The sequence below is a fragment of the Caretta caretta genome, chromosome 1, assembly GCF_965140235.1.
Source record: "Caretta caretta isolate rCarCar2 chromosome 1, rCarCar1.hap1, whole genome shotgun sequence".
NCBI classification, from domain to species: Eukaryota; Metazoa; Chordata; order Testudines; family Cheloniidae; genus Caretta; species Caretta caretta.
The window spans coordinates 297,685,666-297,706,568 of NC_134206.1; the positions used below are offsets into that span (position 1 = coordinate 297,685,666).

Below are 20,903 nucleotides of genomic sequence, written 5' to 3' on the forward strand. Positions count from 1 at the left end.
TAGGGCCTTTTGATGGGACAAAATTAAGATAAATTCTGTAGACTTTCTTAGGTTTCAAAATGCATTGGGCTTTCCATTGTATTACATGAGTCTGTAGCTAAAGACGACTAAAGGGCTAAACCAGTGTTTCAATTAATAACGGAGATAAAAAGACTTATTTTGGTGGCTTCTAAAGTGAGCTTTCTTCTTCTCTGACAAAATAGTTTGATTTCATTTGTAGCCCCCAAAAGAGATATAAATTAATGCCCCATATAGTATGCTAGAGTAGGAGCTGATTTATTTGATTGGATTTTTTTCTCACAGTACCTCGGTAGTTGATATTGTGCAACTGCTGGTTGTCATTTGACAGTTGTCTTGTCCTTTCCCTCTCTCTCTCCCTCCTGCTTGTCTGTTGTATCCCCCATTGTAGCTTATCAAATGCTAAGACTGTAAGTTCTTCGTGGAAGGGACTTTTTAATCAGATATGCATATAATGCCTAGCTACAGTAGGGCTTTGATCTCTAATTGGATCTCTAGGTGCTACAGCAGTACAAACAAATAAATATTTCCCAGTGTTCTTAAATGGGTGGGTAAGAAACAATTGAAAAACTATGGAAGATACCTCACAAGACCCAGCAGGTCCAGGGTAACAGAGAAATGTATGGGACATACATGTGGATGACAGCTCAGCCCAACCTGTAAGAAAATCAAGCTTCCCCACAAACAGGAAGGACGACAGATTATTCTTGCTGGAGAGTCAATACTCAGAAGAATCAAATGAACATTCTACCAGGGACAGGTGGACAACAGGCCTTCCCAGAGCCAAAACATGAGACGTCACTCTATTAGATAGGCTTCTGAAGTCGATGGGCCAGGATCTATTGCTGATGGTTCACATTGGCAGTAATGACAGTGCATTGCAAGATATTTTGCAGATACTAAATGACTTCAGGGAACTTGGAAGGGTACTGTAGAGGAAGAATGTCCAATTGATCTTCTGTGAGATCCTTCCTGTCCCATAAGTGAAAGAAGACAGAAGGCAAAAGATTTCAGAAGTGAACTGGTGGCTAGGTAAACGGTGTAGGCACAGGTGTAGTGGAGCCAGAATGCCTTGGAACAGCGTTCCAACAGTTTTGCTGCATGGAGAATGCTGTTTTGCTCTCAAAATGGCATCCTTTTCTCCCTGTGACCTTGCACACATATGTGCTAGTTCATGCCACATGGAGGATCCCATTTCTGTAGAGCAAAATGGCATCCTCTGTACAGCATGTCCTTGCATGCGTGTGTGAGGTCACACTGACGGGGACATTTCAGTAGTGTACAGCCCAGTCAGGACTACCCCACTGGGTGGAGGGTTTTGGTTTTGTGGAATATAGAAGGTGGATCAATGGGGAGAAGGGCTGTATTGTTTGGATGGCCTCCCCTCAGTAGAAGGGGAACCAGTCTCAGGAACAGGCTGGCTAGAGTAATCAGGAGACTAATAGCAAATGGAGAGGGTAAAAATAAGGAAGATATGAACACTCAGTTAGTAAAAACTTAGAAAGCTTATGCTCAAATAAATTGGTTAGTCTCTAAGGTGCCACAAGTACTCCTTTTCTTTTTTAGATGTTGAGAATGAAATTAATCAAGGAAACAAAGGGCACGAAGAGAAGAAATTCTTGGATTGCCTGTACGCCACTTCTAGGAGCCTGGGTAACAAACAGGAGGAATTGAAATTGCTTATTTATGTGCATATATTCTATCTACACCTCTGCCCCGATATAACACTGTCATAAATATAAAGGGAAGGGTAAACCCCTTTAAAATCCCTCCTGGCCAGAGGAAAAATCCTCTCACCTGTAAAGGGTTAAGAAGCTAGGATAACCTCGCTGGCACCTGACCAAAATGACCAATGAGAAGACAAGATACTTTCAAAAGCTGGGGGGAGCAAAAAACAAAGGGTCTGTCTGGGTGATGCTTTTGCCAGGGACAGAACAGGAATGGAGTCTTAGAACTTAGTAAGTAATCGAGCTAGATATGCATTAGATTATGATTTATTTAAATGGCTGAGAAATTAAGTTGTGCTGAATAGAATGAATATTCCTGTCTGTGTCTCTTTTTTGTAACTTAAGGTTTTGCCTAGAGGGATTCTCTATGTTTTGAATTTAATTACCCTGTAAGGTATTTACTATCCTGATTTTACAGAGGTGATTCTTTTTACTGTTTCTTCTATTAAAATGTTTCTTTTCAAGAACTGAATGCTTTTTTCATTGTTCTAAGATACAAGGGTTTGGATCTGTGGTCACCTATGCAAACTGGTGAAGATTTTTACCAAACCTTCCCCAGGAAGTGGGGTGCAAGGGTTGGGAGGATTTTGGGGGGAAAGATGTTTCCAAACAACGTTTTCCCAATAAACCCAGATAAACGTTTGGTGGTGGAAGTCCAAGGGCAAAGGGTAAAATAGTTTGTACCTTGGGGAAGTTTTAACCTAAGCTGGTAAAAGTAAGCTTGGGGGGTTTTCATGCAGGTCCCCACATCTGTACCCTAGAATTCAGAGTGGGGAAGGAACCTGGACAAACACGACCTGATATAATGCGGGTTCGCATACAACATGGTAAAGCTCTGACACACTGCTCTGAGCAGTGTGTTAAGGGTGCCAGGCGGGGGCCGAGGGGTTGGGCAGGGGGGTTGGGGGGTGTTCAGGGGCTCCCCCCCAATAGGGTCTGGGAGGCAGGAGCTGGGGGGGCACTTTTGGGGGCCCCACAGTCCCAGAGTGGCCCGGATGATTAGCAGGGGGCCGGGAGCAGCCTGCTCTGTTTCCCTCGCCCTGGCCCCAGCCATGTCACTTGGGGAGAAGGGATCCCCCCCATGCATTCAGCGGCAGCGGTGGAAGCGGAGCAGCCTGGCTCCAGCCCGCTCCACTCTGCCAGCTCCCAGCCGCGATGCTCCGCTTCCCGCCGCCGGTGAGTGTGGGACCTTTCCCTAACCCCCACCCCAGTGACACGGCTGGGGCTGGGGCAAGGAAAGCGGAGTGGGCTGGGGCTGCGTCGCTCCGCTTCCCACCGCCGGTGAGTGCGGGGGGCATCCTTTCCCCAACCTCCCTGCACTCACCGGCAGCAGGAAGCGGAGCTCTGCAGCTGGGAGATAGAAGAGTGGAGTGGGCTGGGGCTGCGTTGCTTCACTTCCCACCACTGCCGATGAGTGCCTGTCAGGGGGTGGGGGTGTGGATAGGGGTCAGAGCAGTCAGGGGACAGGGAGCAGGGGGGTTTGGTAGGGGGTGGGGTCTTGGGGGTGTTAGGGATGGGGGTCTCTAGAGGGGGCGGTCAGGGAACAAGGAACAGGGGATGCCCAGCTCCTTATGCACATATCTATAATATGTAGGATAAAAGCTGTATGATCATGGGGGACTTCAATTTGAGTGACATATGCTAGAGATTTCATACTGCCAGTACTAAAACATCCTTGGAATTTTTGAGCATTATAGATGACTATTTTGTAAGTTAAAGTGTTGCAGCCAACATTGGGGAAATCTTTTTTTAGACCTTATCTTAACAGATAAAGAGAAACTGATCACAGAACTAAAAATTAATGGTAGCTTAGGTACAAGTAATCATGACTTGATCTCATTTATAATATGCAAGCAGAATGAAGTCCATACCAATATATATTTGGTGCTTTAATAGGGCCAATTTTACAAAGCTAAAAACAATTATGAGCCAATTCAGCTGGGAGGAAGAATTTAATCAGAAAAATGTGAATAATAATTGGGAATCATTTGACAACAATTTACTAGATGCCCAAAGCCACAATCCCACAATTGAAGAAGAAGGTCATACTGATTTAAAAAAATGACCTGGTTTAGGGGGAAGTGAAGGTACCTATAAAATCTTATATATATATATATATATATATATATATATAACAAATTGAAGAGAGGTGAAGTTGATTGTAATGAAAATAAATCAGAAATTAGGAATTGTAGAAAATTGATAAGGAAAGCAAAGGGACATAAGGAGAAATTTATGGCCAGCAAAATTAAGGACAATAAGAAGGAGTTTTAAAAAAGTATTAGGGACAAAAAAAATCCTGATAATGGTATTGGTCCATTGCTAGATGGAAGTGGCAGGATTATCAATAATAATGCAGAAAAGGCAGAAATATTAAATACATATTTCTTTTCTGTATTTGTAGGAAAAACAGATGATATAGCCTCGTCATATGATGATGATAACATTCTTTCCATTTCACTAGTATCACTGGAGGATGTTAAACAGAAGCTACTAAAGTCAGACATTTTTAAATCAGCAGGTCCATATAACTTGCATCCAAGAGTTTAAAAAGAACTGGCATAAAATCTCACTGGGCCATTACTGTTGATTCTCAAGAATTATTGTATCACAGGGCAACATCCAGAAGACTGGAAGAAAGTCAGTGTTGTTGTACCAATATTTAAAAAGAGTAAACGGGATGACCTGGTTACCTATAGACCTGTCAGCCTGACATCGATCCCAGGCAAGATAATGGAGCAGCTGATATGCTTCAATTAATAAAGAATTAAAGGAGGGTAATTAATGCAAATCAACATGTGTTTATGGAAGATAGATCCAGTCAAACTAACTTGATATCTTTTTATGATGAGAATACAAGTTTGGATGATAAAGATAATATTAACATAATATACTTAGACTTCTGTAATGTTTTGACTTGGTATTACATGACATTTTGATTTAAAAAAATTAACAAATATAAAATTAATATGCATACATTATGTGGATTAAAAACAGGCTAACTGTTAAGTCTCAACATGTAATTGTAAATGGGGAATTGTCATCAAGCAGATAGTTTCCAGTGGGGTCCTTTAAGGGTCAGTTCTTTACCCTATGCTATTTAACATTTTTATCAGTGATCCGGAAGAAAACATAAAGTCATCTCTGATAAAGTTTGCAGATATCACAAAAATCAGGGGAGTGGTAAAGAATGGAGAGGACAGGTCACTGAGTCAGAGCAATATGGATCGCTTGGTAAACTGGGTGGAAACAAAAAATATGCATTTTAATACAGCTAAATATATACATCTAGGAACAAAGAATGTAGGTCATACTTACAGGATGGTGGACTCTATCTTGGGAAGCCTCAACTCTCAAAAGGATTTGGGTGTTATGGTGGGATAATCAGCTGAACATGAGCTCGCAGTGTGATGTGGTGGCCAAAAGAGCAAATGCAATCTTTGGCTGCATAAACAGAGGAATCTTGAATAGAAGCAGAGGTTATTTTACCTCTATCTTTGGCAATGGTGTGACTGCTGCTGGAATATCATGTCCATTTCTGGTGTCCACAGTACAAGAAGTACTTTGGTAAATTTAAGAGGGTTCAGAGAAGAGTCACAAGAATAAGTAAAGGATTTGAAAACCCGCCTTTTAGTGATAGACTTAAAGGGTATGTCTACAAGGCAGCGTAAGCTGAGGGTTTCAACTCAGGCTTAAGCCTAACCCCGCTTCCATCTGCACACAAATTGCACTAATCCAGGGCTCAGATGAGTTACATCGTTTGCTGCAGTACTTGTGGTGTGAGCAGCTCTTTCTTATTTCCTTTGTATTCCTTTACATTTCTGTGACTGTGTTTTTCTACTGGAGACAGCTTGCCATTTTGTTCTCAGTTCAGGTGCTGAGGAGATGCATCCACTGTGCTCTCGTTTGTTCTCTTTTGTTCTTTTCTTATTTAGTTTTAGTAAACCATATTGCCTGAAAGTGCAGATTTTAAGTATAGGTTGCACTTTGTATGAAAATACATAAAAATAGCGACTGCTGCCCTACAGCAGTGCCACAGTATTGCTAATGGTTCTCTCCCTCCAGCAGCAGAGCTCCTAAGGAAGGGAAAGAAAAGCAATCTGAGTATCACAGTCAGGAATGTTGGGGGCACTGGATTTGTGAAGAACAGCCCATTGTCACTAACACTCAGCACTGACAGTGAAGGCTTGCATACTTTGGCAAGTAAGATCTAACTTCTGCAACAGAGTCCCCAGATTTCTGTGACACTCAGAACTGGAAAAATCTATGGCAGCTTCAGAAAAAATAAAGAATAGAGGATTTTTTTCAATTAAATATGAAAATGACAACACAGAATCAGTGCAGAATCCATGTGGCGTTTATTTGATTTATTCTGCTTCTAAATGTTCAGTGTGCCACAGACCTTTGTACTGACAATGCAAAACTGTATTTTGGAGTTGTAGGGGGAAAGGAGATTCTGGCTGCTGGGTAGCAGACAGTTGATGTTTTTGCCAGCGGGAAAGGTGTAGAAGGTGTTGTGGGATGAGTATATTAGCTGAATGTTAGTGCTATAAGGATCAGCAGTAAGGTACAGTAGCTATCATTGCTGACATTTAATTTTTCATCACTAGCAAATCAACACCAGTTGAGTTTGTAACTCCTGTCTATATTTTGACTTGTCAGCAGGAACACAACAGTGCATGAGTTCACACTGTTCTGTTTGGTGGGTTGTTGTTTTTTGTAGCCATGAGGTCATAAGCACAATTAAAAAACAAACAAACAAAACCCCAACCCTTAGTTTCTAGGGTGCAATTTTGTAGCAAGGTTGGATTCTATGGCAAATTCCGTGGTCATGGAATTGTGGAAAATATATGGGGTTCTGCCTGCTAATATAATTAGAGGTCCATATATGCACTGAACAGCTCAGTGATACTTCTCTGTGCACTGTATCATGGGGGCAGTGTGTTACCATGCCTCAGTAGGTCACAAATTCAGGACAAGCTCCTGGGAAAAAGGGCCGACACACCCCAAAACTGGTGGTTATTCTTCCATAAGATATACCAATCCAGCAACAAAAGTAAACTTCTGTCTCACCACACTGGCTAACAAGTCAGAAATGCATCCTCGTAAGGTGTTCCAGTCCTGTATTCAACACCCAGACACTAGACTTAATGATAAGTGGTTATTTAAAACCAGTTTAATCAACCAAAGGGTTCTTGTGATCCCAAAAGACCAGCCACGTACCCAGGTCAATATATAACTCAGATCTTACCCAATAATCTTGCTGTTGCCAATCCATTAGTATCTAATATCTAAAGGTTTATTTATAAAAAAGAAAGAAAGGTGAGTTAAAATTGGTTAAAGGAATCCAATACATACAACAATTGCGAAGTTCTTGGATCAGGCTTGTAGCAGTGATAGAATAAATCCCTGGCTGGATAAGTCTCTGGTTTCTTCCAAATCATTGGAAGGTCCTCAGTCCTTTGGTTAGAATGCTCCCATGAGTATAAGTTCATAGTCCAGAGATTTGAGCAGGAAAGAGGCAAAATAGAGATGTTTCTAGGGCCTTTTATAGCTTCTGCCAAATGAAGAGAAACCCTTTTTTCTAGTTTGTGGAAAATTACAGGTAACAAGATGCAGTTTGGAGTCACATGTCTATGCATCCTTCGCTTAGTCATAGCAGAAGCCATTACCCATACTTTAATTAGAATGTCCTTAGGGAAGTCCAATAAGTGTAGATAAAAACAACGAGGAGTCTTTGTGGCACCTTAGAGATTAACAAATTTATTTGGGCATAAGCTTTTGTGGGCTAAAACCCACTTCATCGGATGCATGGAGTGAAAAATACAGTAAAATACACTCTCACAGACCTTGGGAGACGGCAGTCCTCGCTTACAGACAGCCCCCCAACCTGAAGCAAATACTCACCAGCAACTACACACCACACAACAAAAACACTAACCCAGGAACCAATCCCTGCAACAAACCCAGTTGCTAACTCTGTCCACATATTTATTCAAGGAACACCATCATAGGACCTAAATCATATCAGCCACACCATCATGGGCTCGTTCCCCTGCACGTCTACCAATGTGATATATGCCATCATGTGCCAGCAATGCCCCTCTGCCATGTATTGGCCAAACTGGACAGTCTCTGCACAAAAGAATAAATGGACACAAATCAGACATCAAGAATTGTAACATTCAAAAACCAGTGGGAGAGCACTTCGGTCTCCCTGGACACTCAATAACAGATTTTAAAGTGGCAACACTTCAACAAAAAAACTTCAAAAACAGACTTCAATGAGAAACTGCAGAACTGGAATTAATTTGCAAACTTGACACCATCAATTAGGCCTGAATAAAGACTGGGCATGGCTGGGTCACTACAAAAAATAATTTTCCCTCTGTTGATACTCACACTTCCTTGTCAACTGTTCGGAATAGGCTACATCCACCCTGTTTGAATTAGTGTTGTTAGCACTGAACCCCCACTTGGTAAGGCAACACCCATCTTTTCATGTGCTGTAATATATATACCTGCCTATTATATTTTTCACTCCATGCATCTGATGAAGTGGGTTTTAGTCCACAAAAGCTTATGCCCAAATAAATGTATTAGTCTCTAAGGTGCCACAAAGACTCCTTGTTGTTTTTGCTGATACAGACTAACACGGCTACCCCTTCTGATAAGTGTAGATAGGCCTCTTCCATGGTCCATTGTGAGTTAAGTGTTCTTTGATGGGTCATTCAACTTGAATAGTCTCTTCACAATGTGCTGGCTAAATACCTTGTGGGTGTTACCCAGAAACAAACACATATGAAATACAGGTACATCATTAATATTCATAACTTCAGATACAAAAATGATACATGCATAAAAATGGCATAATCTTATTCAGCAAATCATAACTTTTCCATAGACATCTTACATGCCACACTTTGTACAAGATTTGTTGCAGTTATATAACAGTGGTAGCAAAATGATCTACATGGTCATATTTAACCTGATAGCATTACACAGTGTGCTACTAACCACTCCCAAATTAGTATAATCCTTTTTTGAAGCAGCAGCAAACACCATAAAATAATGTGCAGAAGTTGCTGTGTATATATATGCCTGTGCTACATATTCTCTTTTTTCCATTATGTCATGCTACCAGAAATGAAACTAATACTGTGTACTTAGTGAGCCACAGATTAGTCAAGATCCATGTCTACAGTAGTTTATACCAGGAACTTGCTCTATAAATTAACATTGCAGCAGGTGTTCAATCTGTTGTGAGATTTTACCAGGGTACGAATTTCTCCATCATGTAAGATCTCCACATAAATAAGTTCCTTTCAGGCTCATATGTAAGGTTCACAGCTTTGACTAAGTATCTACCCACATATCTAATAAACTACCAATTGGTGACTTCATGTTTCTCGGAAAAACTTTTAATGAGTTCCAGTATCTGTTAAGAACTTGCCACTGGCCTCCCTATGGTAAAGAAACAAAGGATACCTATTGGATCAAAGGTAGAATATATAGCGATTAATGACACTGCAGTGCTGGTGCAGTCAATCTGGTCTTCGAGCCCTTAGATATGTGCTGGTTGATTTAATTCAGAGCTATAACAATACAGACATTTCAAAAGGAGTTAGGCAAGATCTAAGCTGATGTAATCTTCTTTGTACCTCCACTAACAGCTGTTCCCAAAAAGCTCACACTGCTCCTGTTGTTTGAACACTTCAAACAGTTATTTTAGAAGAGAGAACCTAACAACTTTCCAAAATGCTTTGCTGTTCAAGCAACTTTTTATTCCTGCTAAATACTGATGGAAGCAAATAGGGCAATATATTGAGTGGTTCTGAAGAGCTCAGCACCATTTGATCAGTTGACTCCGTTGCTTTGTTCACAGATATTGACGAGTGTGCTGAAGGACGGCATTATTGTCGTGAGAATACTATGTGTGTAAATACACCAGGATCTTTCATGTGCATCTGCAGAACAGGATACATACGAATTGATGATTACTCCTGCACAGGTAAGAGCTGATTATTTATCAAAGAAAAATAACTGATAGTCATCTCAATACTGTCAAATACTATTCTAAAATTTGTTCTAGTTAACTTGTTATTTTATATGAAAATTCTATACAACAAAAGAAGCACCAGAATAATTACAGAAGTACAGTTTTCAGAAAAGCTAGTGCATATTGCAAGTCATATACATGTTGCATCATTTCCTCAATATAGAGGCCAAATCGGCTTGCTGTATTAAATACACACTTTTTATCTTCAAAAAGAACAGGAGTACTGTAATTTATTAGAGCATAAGCTTTCGTGGGCTACAGCTCACTTCATCGGATGCATAGAATGGAACATATAGTAAGATATATAGAGATATATATACACACACATACAGATGTTCCATTCTGTGCATCCGATGAAGTGAGCTGTAGCTCACGAAAGCTTATGCTCTAATAAATTTGTTAGTCTCTAAGGTGCCACAAGTCCTCCTGTTCTTTTTGCGGATAGAGACTAATACGGCTGCTACTCTGAAACCTGTCACTTTTTATCTTGCATTTGTAGGGAAAAGGGGATTGGATGAGAGAGCTTGACAAGGGAAAGAAGCACTATGGTAATCCTATAGGGCCAGATGGTGCCCAGCTTCCACATAGGACACAATATGGGGTGCTTTGGGGGGTTGTGCACCCCGACACAGGGGCAGGGCACAACTGCAGTCCTTGTGTCTCCTGCATGCAAGGTTTATGGGAGGCTAACAACAGTGTTGGCACTAGTCTCCAAAATATGGAGGGAGGGTGTGGGGAATGGGGCCTTCCCACTAGCCCGCAGAGCTTGCCAGGCACAGAGGTGAGTGTTCATTGTGTAGCATGATGGCTACACTCACCCTACACTCCTTAGAGTACTGGGAGTCCCTGTGAAGGAGTCACCCTTTTGGGTGGTGCACCTTCCGTACCACTTCCAACAAAGGACTATGCCTGCAGCCTTTCTGTATCATTATCTAGTATCAGAGGGGTAGCCATGTTAGTCTGTATCCACAAAAACAATGAGGAGTCCGGTGGCATTTTAAAGACTAACAGATTTATTTGGGCATAAGCTTTCGTGGGTAAAAAAACTCCTTCAAAAGCTTATGCCCAAATAAATCTGTTAGTCTTTAAGGTGCCACCGGACTCCTCATTGTTTTTGTATCATTATCCACCATCTAAATGGAGCTTGCATGACTTCTCACAGAGCTAAACATACTGTGTGTTAGATACATGTTTTTCTTTCCTTTTGGGATTCTCCTATGACAGGGAGTCTGCAACTGCACTCCCAGGGCAGCACTCCATTCCCCTTTGTGCCACTGAAGTGCAGGATCTGGCCCCTCTCTACAACTTCCATTATTGCCTCTTTGCCACTAGCTTCCTCTCGGGATAGACTCAGCTCCATGTGGGCTTCCTCCAGTACAGCTCTGTTCTCACCTTCTTCTGTTTTATTACAAACCAATTTGGGGTATAAAATGATCATTTAAAATCTAATATAGCAACATTCTAAAAGGTATTACTTCTCCCAGAAATGCTGACTGCTGCAGCTCCTTGGAGGGGCCTGTTTATTTCCACATTAGACAGATAGGGCAGATGCTGTTCAAAGGTGTGGGACATTCATTTGGCGGAGAAAAATGTGTGTGGGAAAAATTATATTTTATTTACCATGTGGAATCCTTTTGTTCTTTATGCAAAAGAAAATATTTGTGCTGTAAAACCTTCTTGGAGTTCATTTGCTCTACATTGATATAGCCTGTAAATGGAAGTTAGTGTTTGGAATGAGTATATCTCGTATACTGGTCCCTTTAATTTATTCTGTCCCTGAAATCACTCTTGTAAGTTCATGCATATAGAGTGTTGAAACCTGAGAATATCTTGCCGCTAGGATTCTCTGTGTGCCCCAGATTTGCTGAAATGCATAGCTGTAAAATGCAATATAATTTAAAAAACCTGGATGCCTCTACCAAATTTTAAAACTGGCTAGAAGTTCATTAGACATTGCCTTTCTCAGCATCTCCAAACCAAGCTCTGCCCCACATCCTGAAATAAGTATAATAGAATTTCTAATGGAATCAACCACGCTTTTTGAAATAACAAGATGAATTATTTCCTCTCTCCATCCCTCTCCCATCCCAACTCTACACTTTCTGCCCATCCTGATCAAAGAAGAAAACTCCAAAACAGGAGGAAGTGGATTGAACAGGGCTCCCCAAACATCTTTAGGTTGAGAGGAACCTTAGATAGTATGACTGCTTGTGACACACCCATGTCTGAACAGCAGTGCAGCTTGCAATGTTTTGGAAATATTTCCTAAAAGCACCCACCCTGGGACAAGAGGTTCTTTGACAGTGAATTTGCCTCACTGGATAGGTTTGTTTGGTGCTATGATATTACCCTGAGAAGGCAGTGTCTCTTGACAGTGGAATTTCTGCTAATGACAACTAGAGAAGCTATTAGGAATACATTCTATGGAGGTACTATATGTTCTTCTAGTCTTTCAATTACTTCTGAGCATTTCCAATGCAGCCATTAGTAGTTAATTGAAATATGCAGAACTATGAGGCTCCTCCATTGCATTTCAATCAACTATGAAGTATTCTAAAAGTGAATGATTGAAAAGATAATTATTTTAAAACATCTGTGTGATACATAGATTACTTTTTAAGTCAACTGCTTTGATCCGTAAAAAGCACTTTATGCTTTTATTAGCCTGTATTCCTGACACAGAAAGCATTTTCACTACAGCAATTTGTTTAAGCAGGTAGAAGGACCATAAATCTGCATATAAGATTGCTGTAGCCTGACCATAGTGATGGGAGCATGAATTTATCTCTGCAGTGGGCTTGCCATCTATTCCTTTAATAATGTGCTTCAGATACTAACTTTTAATTTTTGAGGCATTCACGTGAACTGCTTCCCCCAGTTATAAATCTGATAGGTATTGTGAACATAAATAATGAAGGTACATCATCATTACTTTAACATGTACTTTGAGGAGATTTTCCTTGATATCCACTGTTAAGGTACTTAACACTGACTGCCTTGAAGAAATTCATTGTGTTCTAAGAACCTATGGGGGTTCTAAATAGCAAAAAGACTGGTTCAGGGTATGTTGCAGCAAGATATGTTTAACACAGCGGTGCTGAATAATGCTGGGAGAGAGCTAGCACTTGCTGAAAAGAAATAATAATGTGAGGTTCTATAAACAGTCCAATAGATTTAGTCTGGGTTATTATGTTTAGGTACAGCAGACTCTTCAGAACCACTGTTTCCCCCCATAGCAGGCAGTAATACTTTTTAAATGTGCAATTTATAGAAAAACCCATTATACTTCCATATATTGTGTTCTGTATTTTAAAGAGAACTTTAATGGCATCTAGCTAGTCAAATGATGTTTAGATTTTGAGAATTAAAATGTTTATAAAACAAAAATTTGTTTACAGTAGAAAAGCACTGAAGTGTTTGATATAGAGTCACAGTCTTAAAAATAAGCTCTTTCCACTCCTTATAAGCACATCACTGTCATCTGTCCATTATGACTGTGAAGAGGAGCAAGTCAAAGATTTCACCTTTGAGCACCCAGACAATTTCCAACTGCTCTAGGTGCAGCAGCTCTCATGGTTAGTGTACCTATAAGGTTATGCCGTGAACAAGATCATTCACTGCATCATGAAATAATTTTGAATGGGATCTGTTTTTTTTTTTCTTGTGATGCTAGTGGTTCTTAAAAAAGGGCAGCCAAGATTTGCTATTCTGACAGAAAAGAAGTGTGGGAAGAAGAAAAGTATTCATTGCCGAGCGGAGAACCTGGTATAGATGTAATCAATATTTTTGAAAGATCCTGTTAGGACTATAGTATTGAACTTGCTGTGTTTATGGGAGTAAGGCCAAGCATATTCCTTGAAGAATTTCAACTTTTCCTTAATTTAATTTCACCCTAATAACCAGCCTTGTTGTTGCAAGTTTAGTGACTCTCTAGTACCTTGCAGTGTGAGTACAGAGACCTTGCATTTGCCTGTACAGATGAGTGGGAAGTGGGAAAGATGAACTGTAAATGGAATTGCAATTTTAATATTAATTTAGACATTGCTACTAAAAGTATTTTTACAATCCATTAAGATCAGCTGGACTTTATTATACATGATCCATTTCCTGCAATTACTGCAGTGGGCAGGTGTTGGTGGACCTCAGTCCTCTGCATTGTGACAAGTCACTGTCATGTTTCTTCCTAAAGGTAGCTGAAAGCATCAGTGAGGTTAATCTAAACTTAAAGATTGTTCTAAACTGTATTGGTGACCAACAACTGTACCAACTGCCAACCTGTTCCACCAGCCAAAGATTGCCTTGGTATCCAGGTGTCCTGGTCACAAACCCCTTTCCTATGTAGTGCCAGGTTTAGGGCAGCTTGATGTTGCTAGAATTATGCAACCAAAGATCTGGCTGTAAGGTAGGATTGCCAACTTTCTAATAGCAGAAAGCTGAATACCCTTGCCCTGCCCCCTTCCCCGAGGCCCAGCCCTTCTCCAAGGCCCCACCCACTGCTCACTCCATTCCCCCCCTTCTTTGCTCGCTCTCCCCCACTGTTGCTCACTCACTCATTTTTACTGGGCTAGGGCAGGGGTTGGGGAGTAGGAAGGGATGAGGGCTCTGGTTGGGGTGTGGTCTCTGGGGTGGAGCTGTGGATAAGGTGTTTGGGGTGTAGGTGGGGACTTTGGGAATGGCAACGGTTAGAGTGCAGGAGGGGATGTGGGCTCCAGGAGGGAGTTTGGGTGTGAGAGGGGGCTTAGGGCTGGGGCAGGGGTAAGGGGTGCAGGCTCTGGGCGGAGTTTACATCAGGCAGCTCCCGGGAAGTGGCCAGCCCCTAGGCAGAGGCACAGCCAGGGGGCTCCATGCATTGCCTCCCACCCCCACCACTCCCATTGGCTGCCATTCCTGGCCAATGGGAGCTATGGAGCTGGAGCTCAGGGCGGGGTCAGTGTGTGGAGCACCCATGACCACCCCTGAGCTGGAGGGATGTGCCGGCTACTTCTTGGGAGCTGTGCGGAGCCAGGCACAGAACCTGCCAGCCCCACACCAACTGGACTTCTAACAGCCCAGTCAGTGGTGCTGACCAGAGCCACCAGAGTCTCTTTTTGAGCAGGTGTTCTGATTGAAAACCGGACACCTGGCAACCCTATCCTAAGGTTACAAGAGTAAAGTTGGTGTGGCTGCATAATAGTTTGGTTATATTATATGTAATCCTGTCCTGGCTTCTCAATGCTTGTGCTTATAGCAAATGTAATAAGAATTCTTTACACTAGTACACTTTTTTCGTTGGATTTACCATGCTGTACAACTGAATCAGTTATTCAGCCCTACTTTACTTTCTTCAGTAGCTAACCCTTTTGCCATGTTTCCATTCATGCTGTGGGAGATTCTTGTTGCTTGCTGAAGCACCTCTGAAACCGATAAAGAAAACAAAGAAGTGAAAGTCAGACATTCGGGAATGTTAGGAATATGGAAAATAAGCAACAACTGACACCCACCCCCCCAACCGCACTCCGGATTCATAAATGTAAACTTCAGCAAGTCTATTTCAGCTTGCACCATCTATTGTAGCATTGTGTGAGCAAATCCATTTGTGGCATTTCATTATATAATGATGATTGATAATTTTGGTTATATAAAAACTGACTTGTGTCTATATCAGGGGTGGGCAAACTTTTTGGTCCGAGGGCCAGATCAGGGAATAGAAATTGTATGGTGGGTCATGAATCATAGAATCATAGAATATCAGGGTTTGTAGGGACCTCAGGAGGTCATCTAGTCCAACCCCCTGCTCAAAGCAGGACCAATCCCCAACTAAATCATCCCAGCCTGGGCTTTGTCAAGCCTGACCTTAAACATTTCTAAGGAAGGAGATTCCACCACCTCCCTAGGTAACGCATTCCAGTGTTTCACCACCCTCCTAGTGAAAAAGTTTTCCCTAATATCCAACTAAACCTCCCCCACTGCAACTTGAGACCATTACTCCTTGTTCTGTCATCAGCTAAGACTGAGAACAGTCTAGATCCATCCTCTTTGGAACCCCCTTTCAGGTAGTTGAAAGCAGCTATCAAATCCCCCCTCATTCTTCTCTTCCACAGACTAAACAATCCCAGTTCCCTCAGCCTCTCCTCATAAGTCACGTGTTCCAGTCCCCTAACCATTTTTGTTGCCCTCCGCTGGACTCTTTCCAATTTTTCCACATCCTTCTTTTAGTGTGGGGTCCAAAACTGGACACAGTACTCCAGATGAGGCCTCACCAGTGTCGAATAGCGGGGAACGATCACATCCCTCGATCTGCTGGCAATTCCCCTACTTATACATCCCAAAATGCCATTGGCCTTCTTGGCAACAACAGTACACTGTTGACTCATATCCAGCTTCTCGTCACCTGTAACCCCTAGGTCCTTTTCTGCAGAACTGCTGCCGAGCCATTCGGTCCGTAGTCTATAGCGGTGCATGGGATTCTTCCGTCCTAAGTGCAGGATTCTGCACTTGTCCTTGTTGAACCTCATCAGATTTCTTTTGGCCCAATCCTCCAATTTGTCTAGGGCCCTCTGTATGCTATCCCTACCCTCCAGTGTATCTACCTCTCCTCCCAGTGTAGTGTCATCTGCAAACTTGCTGAGGGTGCAATCCACAGCATCCTCCAGATCATTTATGAAGATATTGAACAAAACCGGCCCCAGGACCGACCCTTGGGGCACTCCACTTGATACCGGCTGCCAACTAGACATGGAGCCATTGATCACTACCCATTGAGCCCGACAATCTAGCCAACTTTCTAACAAAATTGGGGTTGGGGTGTGGGCTCTGGGGTGGGACTGAGGATGAGGAATTTGAGGTGTAGGAGGGTTCTCTGGGCTGGGACTGAGGGGTTCGGAGGGCATGAGGGGAATCGGGCCTGGGGCAGGGATGCGGGAAGGTGTGCAGGTTCTGGGTGGGGGTGTGGGCTCTGGGGTGGGACTCAAGATGAGAGGTCTGGGGTGCAGGAGGGTTCTCCAGGCTGGGATAGAGGGGTTTGGAGGGCGGGAGGGGTTCAGGGGTGGTGTGGGGAGAGGCTTAACTCAGGGAGTTGTGGTGTGGGGAGAGGCTCAGTGGGTGTATGCTCTGAGCGGCACTTTCCTCAAGTGGCTCCCGGAAGCAGTGGCATGTCCCTTCTCCGGCTCCTATGTGGAGATGCGGCCAGGTGGTTCTGCACACTACCCCATCCACAGGCACTGCCCCTGCAGCTCCCACTGGAGTGCATAGAAGGCGGAGCGGGGCCATTCCACAGCTTCTGGGAGCCGCGTGGTGCGGCCACAAGCCAGTGGCCCGAATGGAGTGGGGCCAAGCTGTGTGGTGCGGCTCACTAGCTGGCTTAATACGGCTCGCGGGACTTAGTTTGCCCACCCGTGATCTATATAATAGCTGACTTACTGTGAGTTGAACACACAACTGTTTGTGGCCCATAATTAGGAATGTTAGTAAACTATATGGAAGAAAAGATTCCGCAGTTTGACATTAATATGTCATTATTTGCACATGGTGGCTGCAGCAGAGGTATGCATCTTGATAAAATGAGTAAGTTATCTCAGTTCTGTTTGTTAGCAGACTAATGTAAAATGTTGTACTCTCTCCACTCTGAAACTTACATGCACACACACACAACTCAGCAGTCATTGCTCATAACAGAACGGGTGCATAGAAGCAAGGAGACTGAATTTATTTTTTCTTAGATGAAAAACCTAAAAATAAATCAGTACTATCTGTCTCTGTCAGAGTTCTATGCACAAAAGAAACAATTTAGCTATAACAGTCTCCAAAGCAGCCAAAATCTCTTCATGGCATATTTATGGAAATGTTACATTATATCTGTATCCATTTTGATTTTCACAACAGGAGAGGCAGTGATCGCATACATGTAAGATTTTTGTTATTTGCAGTTGTTTTCTTAGTAGTGAGTTTTATATAGATTGGATCCATCAAAAAACATATTCACCCCAGAATCTATTGCTCAGGGACTATTTTTCTATTCAGAGACTAAGCTTGAAAGTCCCTGTGCAGTTTGGATGGGAGATGAGTGCTGATCTTCACCCAAATGCTCAAGAGGTTCACAGGCAGTAAATGCAAGACATAAAAAATGTGTCCCATCCTTAGCATATTGAGAAAGTACCTGTGTTTTCTCACCCTCTTTCACAGGGCTGGACAGGACCTAAAAGATACTATGTTGGGGGGCAGAGAAAAGGTATGGCTATCTATGGTGCCCCATCACAGTAGTATCTGAGTGCCTTAACATCCACCTGGGGCAGTAGTGTTGAGCCCTTTAGCACACTATGGAACTGAAAAGGGCACCAGCCATTTTTTTGAAAAAATGGTATCCCTGCTAAATTGCCTCTGTATAGATTATTCTCCATAGTCTGTCTTTCCAAATGATATTTGAGCTTGTCCTACTCTATGGCATTAAGCAGAATATCTTTTAAATGCTTATCTGCATCAACATAGAGGAGTGATCAACAAGATTGTACCCATGTATCAGTGAGGGTTTAAAATTACATTATGCTTTTGGGACAAATACATTTGAAATCTTAACTGATTAATTATTAAATTTAGCTGTGTCTGTTGCAAACTGTGGCCCTCAAAAACGCCTAATCACATGACTAGTGCTCTCATGGATTGGTAACTGGTAAAAGATAGGAAACAAAGGGTAGGTATAAATGGTCAGTACTCAGAATGGAGAGAGGTAAATAGTGGTGTCTCTCAGGGGTCTCTTTCTGGGACCAGTCCTAGTCAACATATTCATAAATGATCTGGAAAAAGGGGTAAACAGTGAAGTGGCAAAATGTGCAGATGATACAAAATTACTAAAGATAGTTAAGATCCAGCAAACTGCAAAGAGCTACAAAAGGATCTCTCAAAACTGGGTGACTGGGCAACAAAATGGCAGATGAAATTTAATGTTGATAAATGCAAAGTAATGCACATTGGAATGCATAATCCCAACTATACGTATAAAATGATGGGGTCTAAATTAGCTGTTACCACTCAAGAAAGAGATCTTGGAGTCACTGTAGATAGTTCTCTGAAAACATCCACTGAATGTGCAGTGGCAATCAAAAAAGCAAACAGAATGCTGGGAATAATTAAGAAAGGGATAGATAATAGGACAGAAAATATCATGTTGCCTCTCTATAAATCCATGGTACACTCACATCTTGAATACCGTGTGCAGATGTGGTCGCCCCATCTCAAAAAAGATATATTGGAATTGGAAAAGGTTCAGAAAAGGGCAACAAAAATCATTAGAGGTGTAGAACGGCTTCCGTATGAGGAGAGATTAATAAGACTGGGACTTTTCAGCTTGAAAAAGAGACGGCGAACGGGAGATATGATAGAGATCTATAAAATCATGACTGGTGTAGAGAAAGTAGATAAGGAAGTGTTGTTTACTACTTCTCATAACGCAAGAACTAGAGGTCACCAAATGAAATTAGTAGGCAGAAGGTTTAAAACCAATAAAAGGAAGTATTTCTTCACGCAACGCACAGTCCACCTTCGGAACTCCTTGCCAGAGGATGTTGTGAAGGCCAAGACCATGACAGAGTTAAAAAAATAACTAGATAAGTTCATGGAGGATAGCTATTAGCTAGGATGGGCAGGAACGGTGTCCCTAGCCTCTGTTTGCCAGAAGCTGGGAATGAGCGACAGGGGATGGATCACTTGATGATTACCTGTTCCGTTCATTCCCTCTGGGGCACCTGGCGCTGAACACTGTCGGAGGACAAGATACTGGGCTAGATGGACCTTTCATCTGATCCAGAAGGGCCATTCTTATGTTCTTATGACTAACTTAATCCTTGTGAGTAGGTACATTGAGCTCAATGGGACTACACATGTGTAAGGTTATTTGCCTAAATATTAGCAAAATTGGCGCCTTTTTTCATAACCTTTTGCTAAGCATCTTCCAGAGAGTTTTGTCTTCTTTTTCTGTTTGAACTTGGTCAAGTGGCACTTAAATTTCTGGTGCAACTTTCATTTTTAGAAGGAAAAAATTTGGAGGCCAAATGAAATGGCAAAATAGGGCTAACACATACTAAGAGGCTACGTGAACATTATTATGTGTTATTAATAAGTACTATCATGCCTCTATTCCTCTGACCCACTTTTGTTTCAATCTTTCAAGAAACTAGTGAAAAATTGTATATAAAATTATCCTTCAAGTGCCAACTTTTGATACAAGGTAGTTTTGAGTAGGCTATGTACTGCAATTGTTTTTCTAATATGTGAAACTTCATTGTAAAGAGCTCCTCTAAAAAGTATTCAGAGTTTGTCTTCCAACAAGTATTGAACATTATAATGTAAAATGAATGAATTACTTCTTAAAGTCACTGTGATGATGAGTTTTCTGACCTATTAACAATTGCATACTTTTTTGTGTAGATATGCTCAGCAGACGATAGAGTTCTTCACTTCAAAAAATATTGTTTTTAAACACTTTTGCAAAGATTCCCATTTATGTTAACAGAAACTTGATGCAGCAAATGCAAAATATTTTAACTAGACATTATATTCCTGATGAAGTCAGTATTTTGGAAGTTACCTATTCAGAAAATGTTTAATGTGCCTGCCAAAAACAAGGCTCACAGGTGATTAAATGGTCAGATTCTGCCATTTCAGTGGGCATTATGAGGGAGGGTAGCCAAATCTGGCACTAAACAAAGTAAAGGGATGGCCCTCACATATTCAAGGAATGAACATGGTAGATGCATAGCCGTGATCTTCAATTCTTTTATAAGATCTCAGCCATACAGGACCTGATCCAAAGTGTACTTAAGTCAATGGAAGGGCTATCATTTACTTGAATGGGCTTTGGATCAGGCCAGTACAGCATATGAGTCATGTAAATGGCTCAAAATTCCCCAACAACATTTGCCATAATGCTATGGCTAAATTCAGGAGTATTTCATATTTTTATGAATAACCTGAGACTGAAGTCTAATAATTGTTTCCAAGTTAATTGTCAAGAACAGTTTATTAGCAAATTTGAATGACACATGAAATGTTAGTTCTCTGCAATTTTGGAAGCTATGCATATTTGTTAAATTAAATTAAACCACAAATCTGTTGGCATATTGGAAGGA

At 41.7% G+C, this 20,903-nt stretch overlaps 1 protein-coding gene across 2 annotated transcripts in view; it reads left to right on the plus strand.

Moving 5' to 3' along the window:
* NELL2 (neural EGFL like 2) overlaps positions 1-20,903 on the plus strand; it is a 244,713-nt gene that overhangs the window by 124,207 nt on the left and 99,603 nt on the right. For both annotated transcript variants that reach the window (XM_048835991.2, XM_048835992.1), the window contains exon 13: positions 9,631-9,756. In XM_048835991.2, the coding sequence (XP_048691948.1) occupies positions 9,631-9,756 (126 nt within the window). The remainder of the gene's footprint in view (positions 1-9,630; positions 9,757-20,903) is intronic.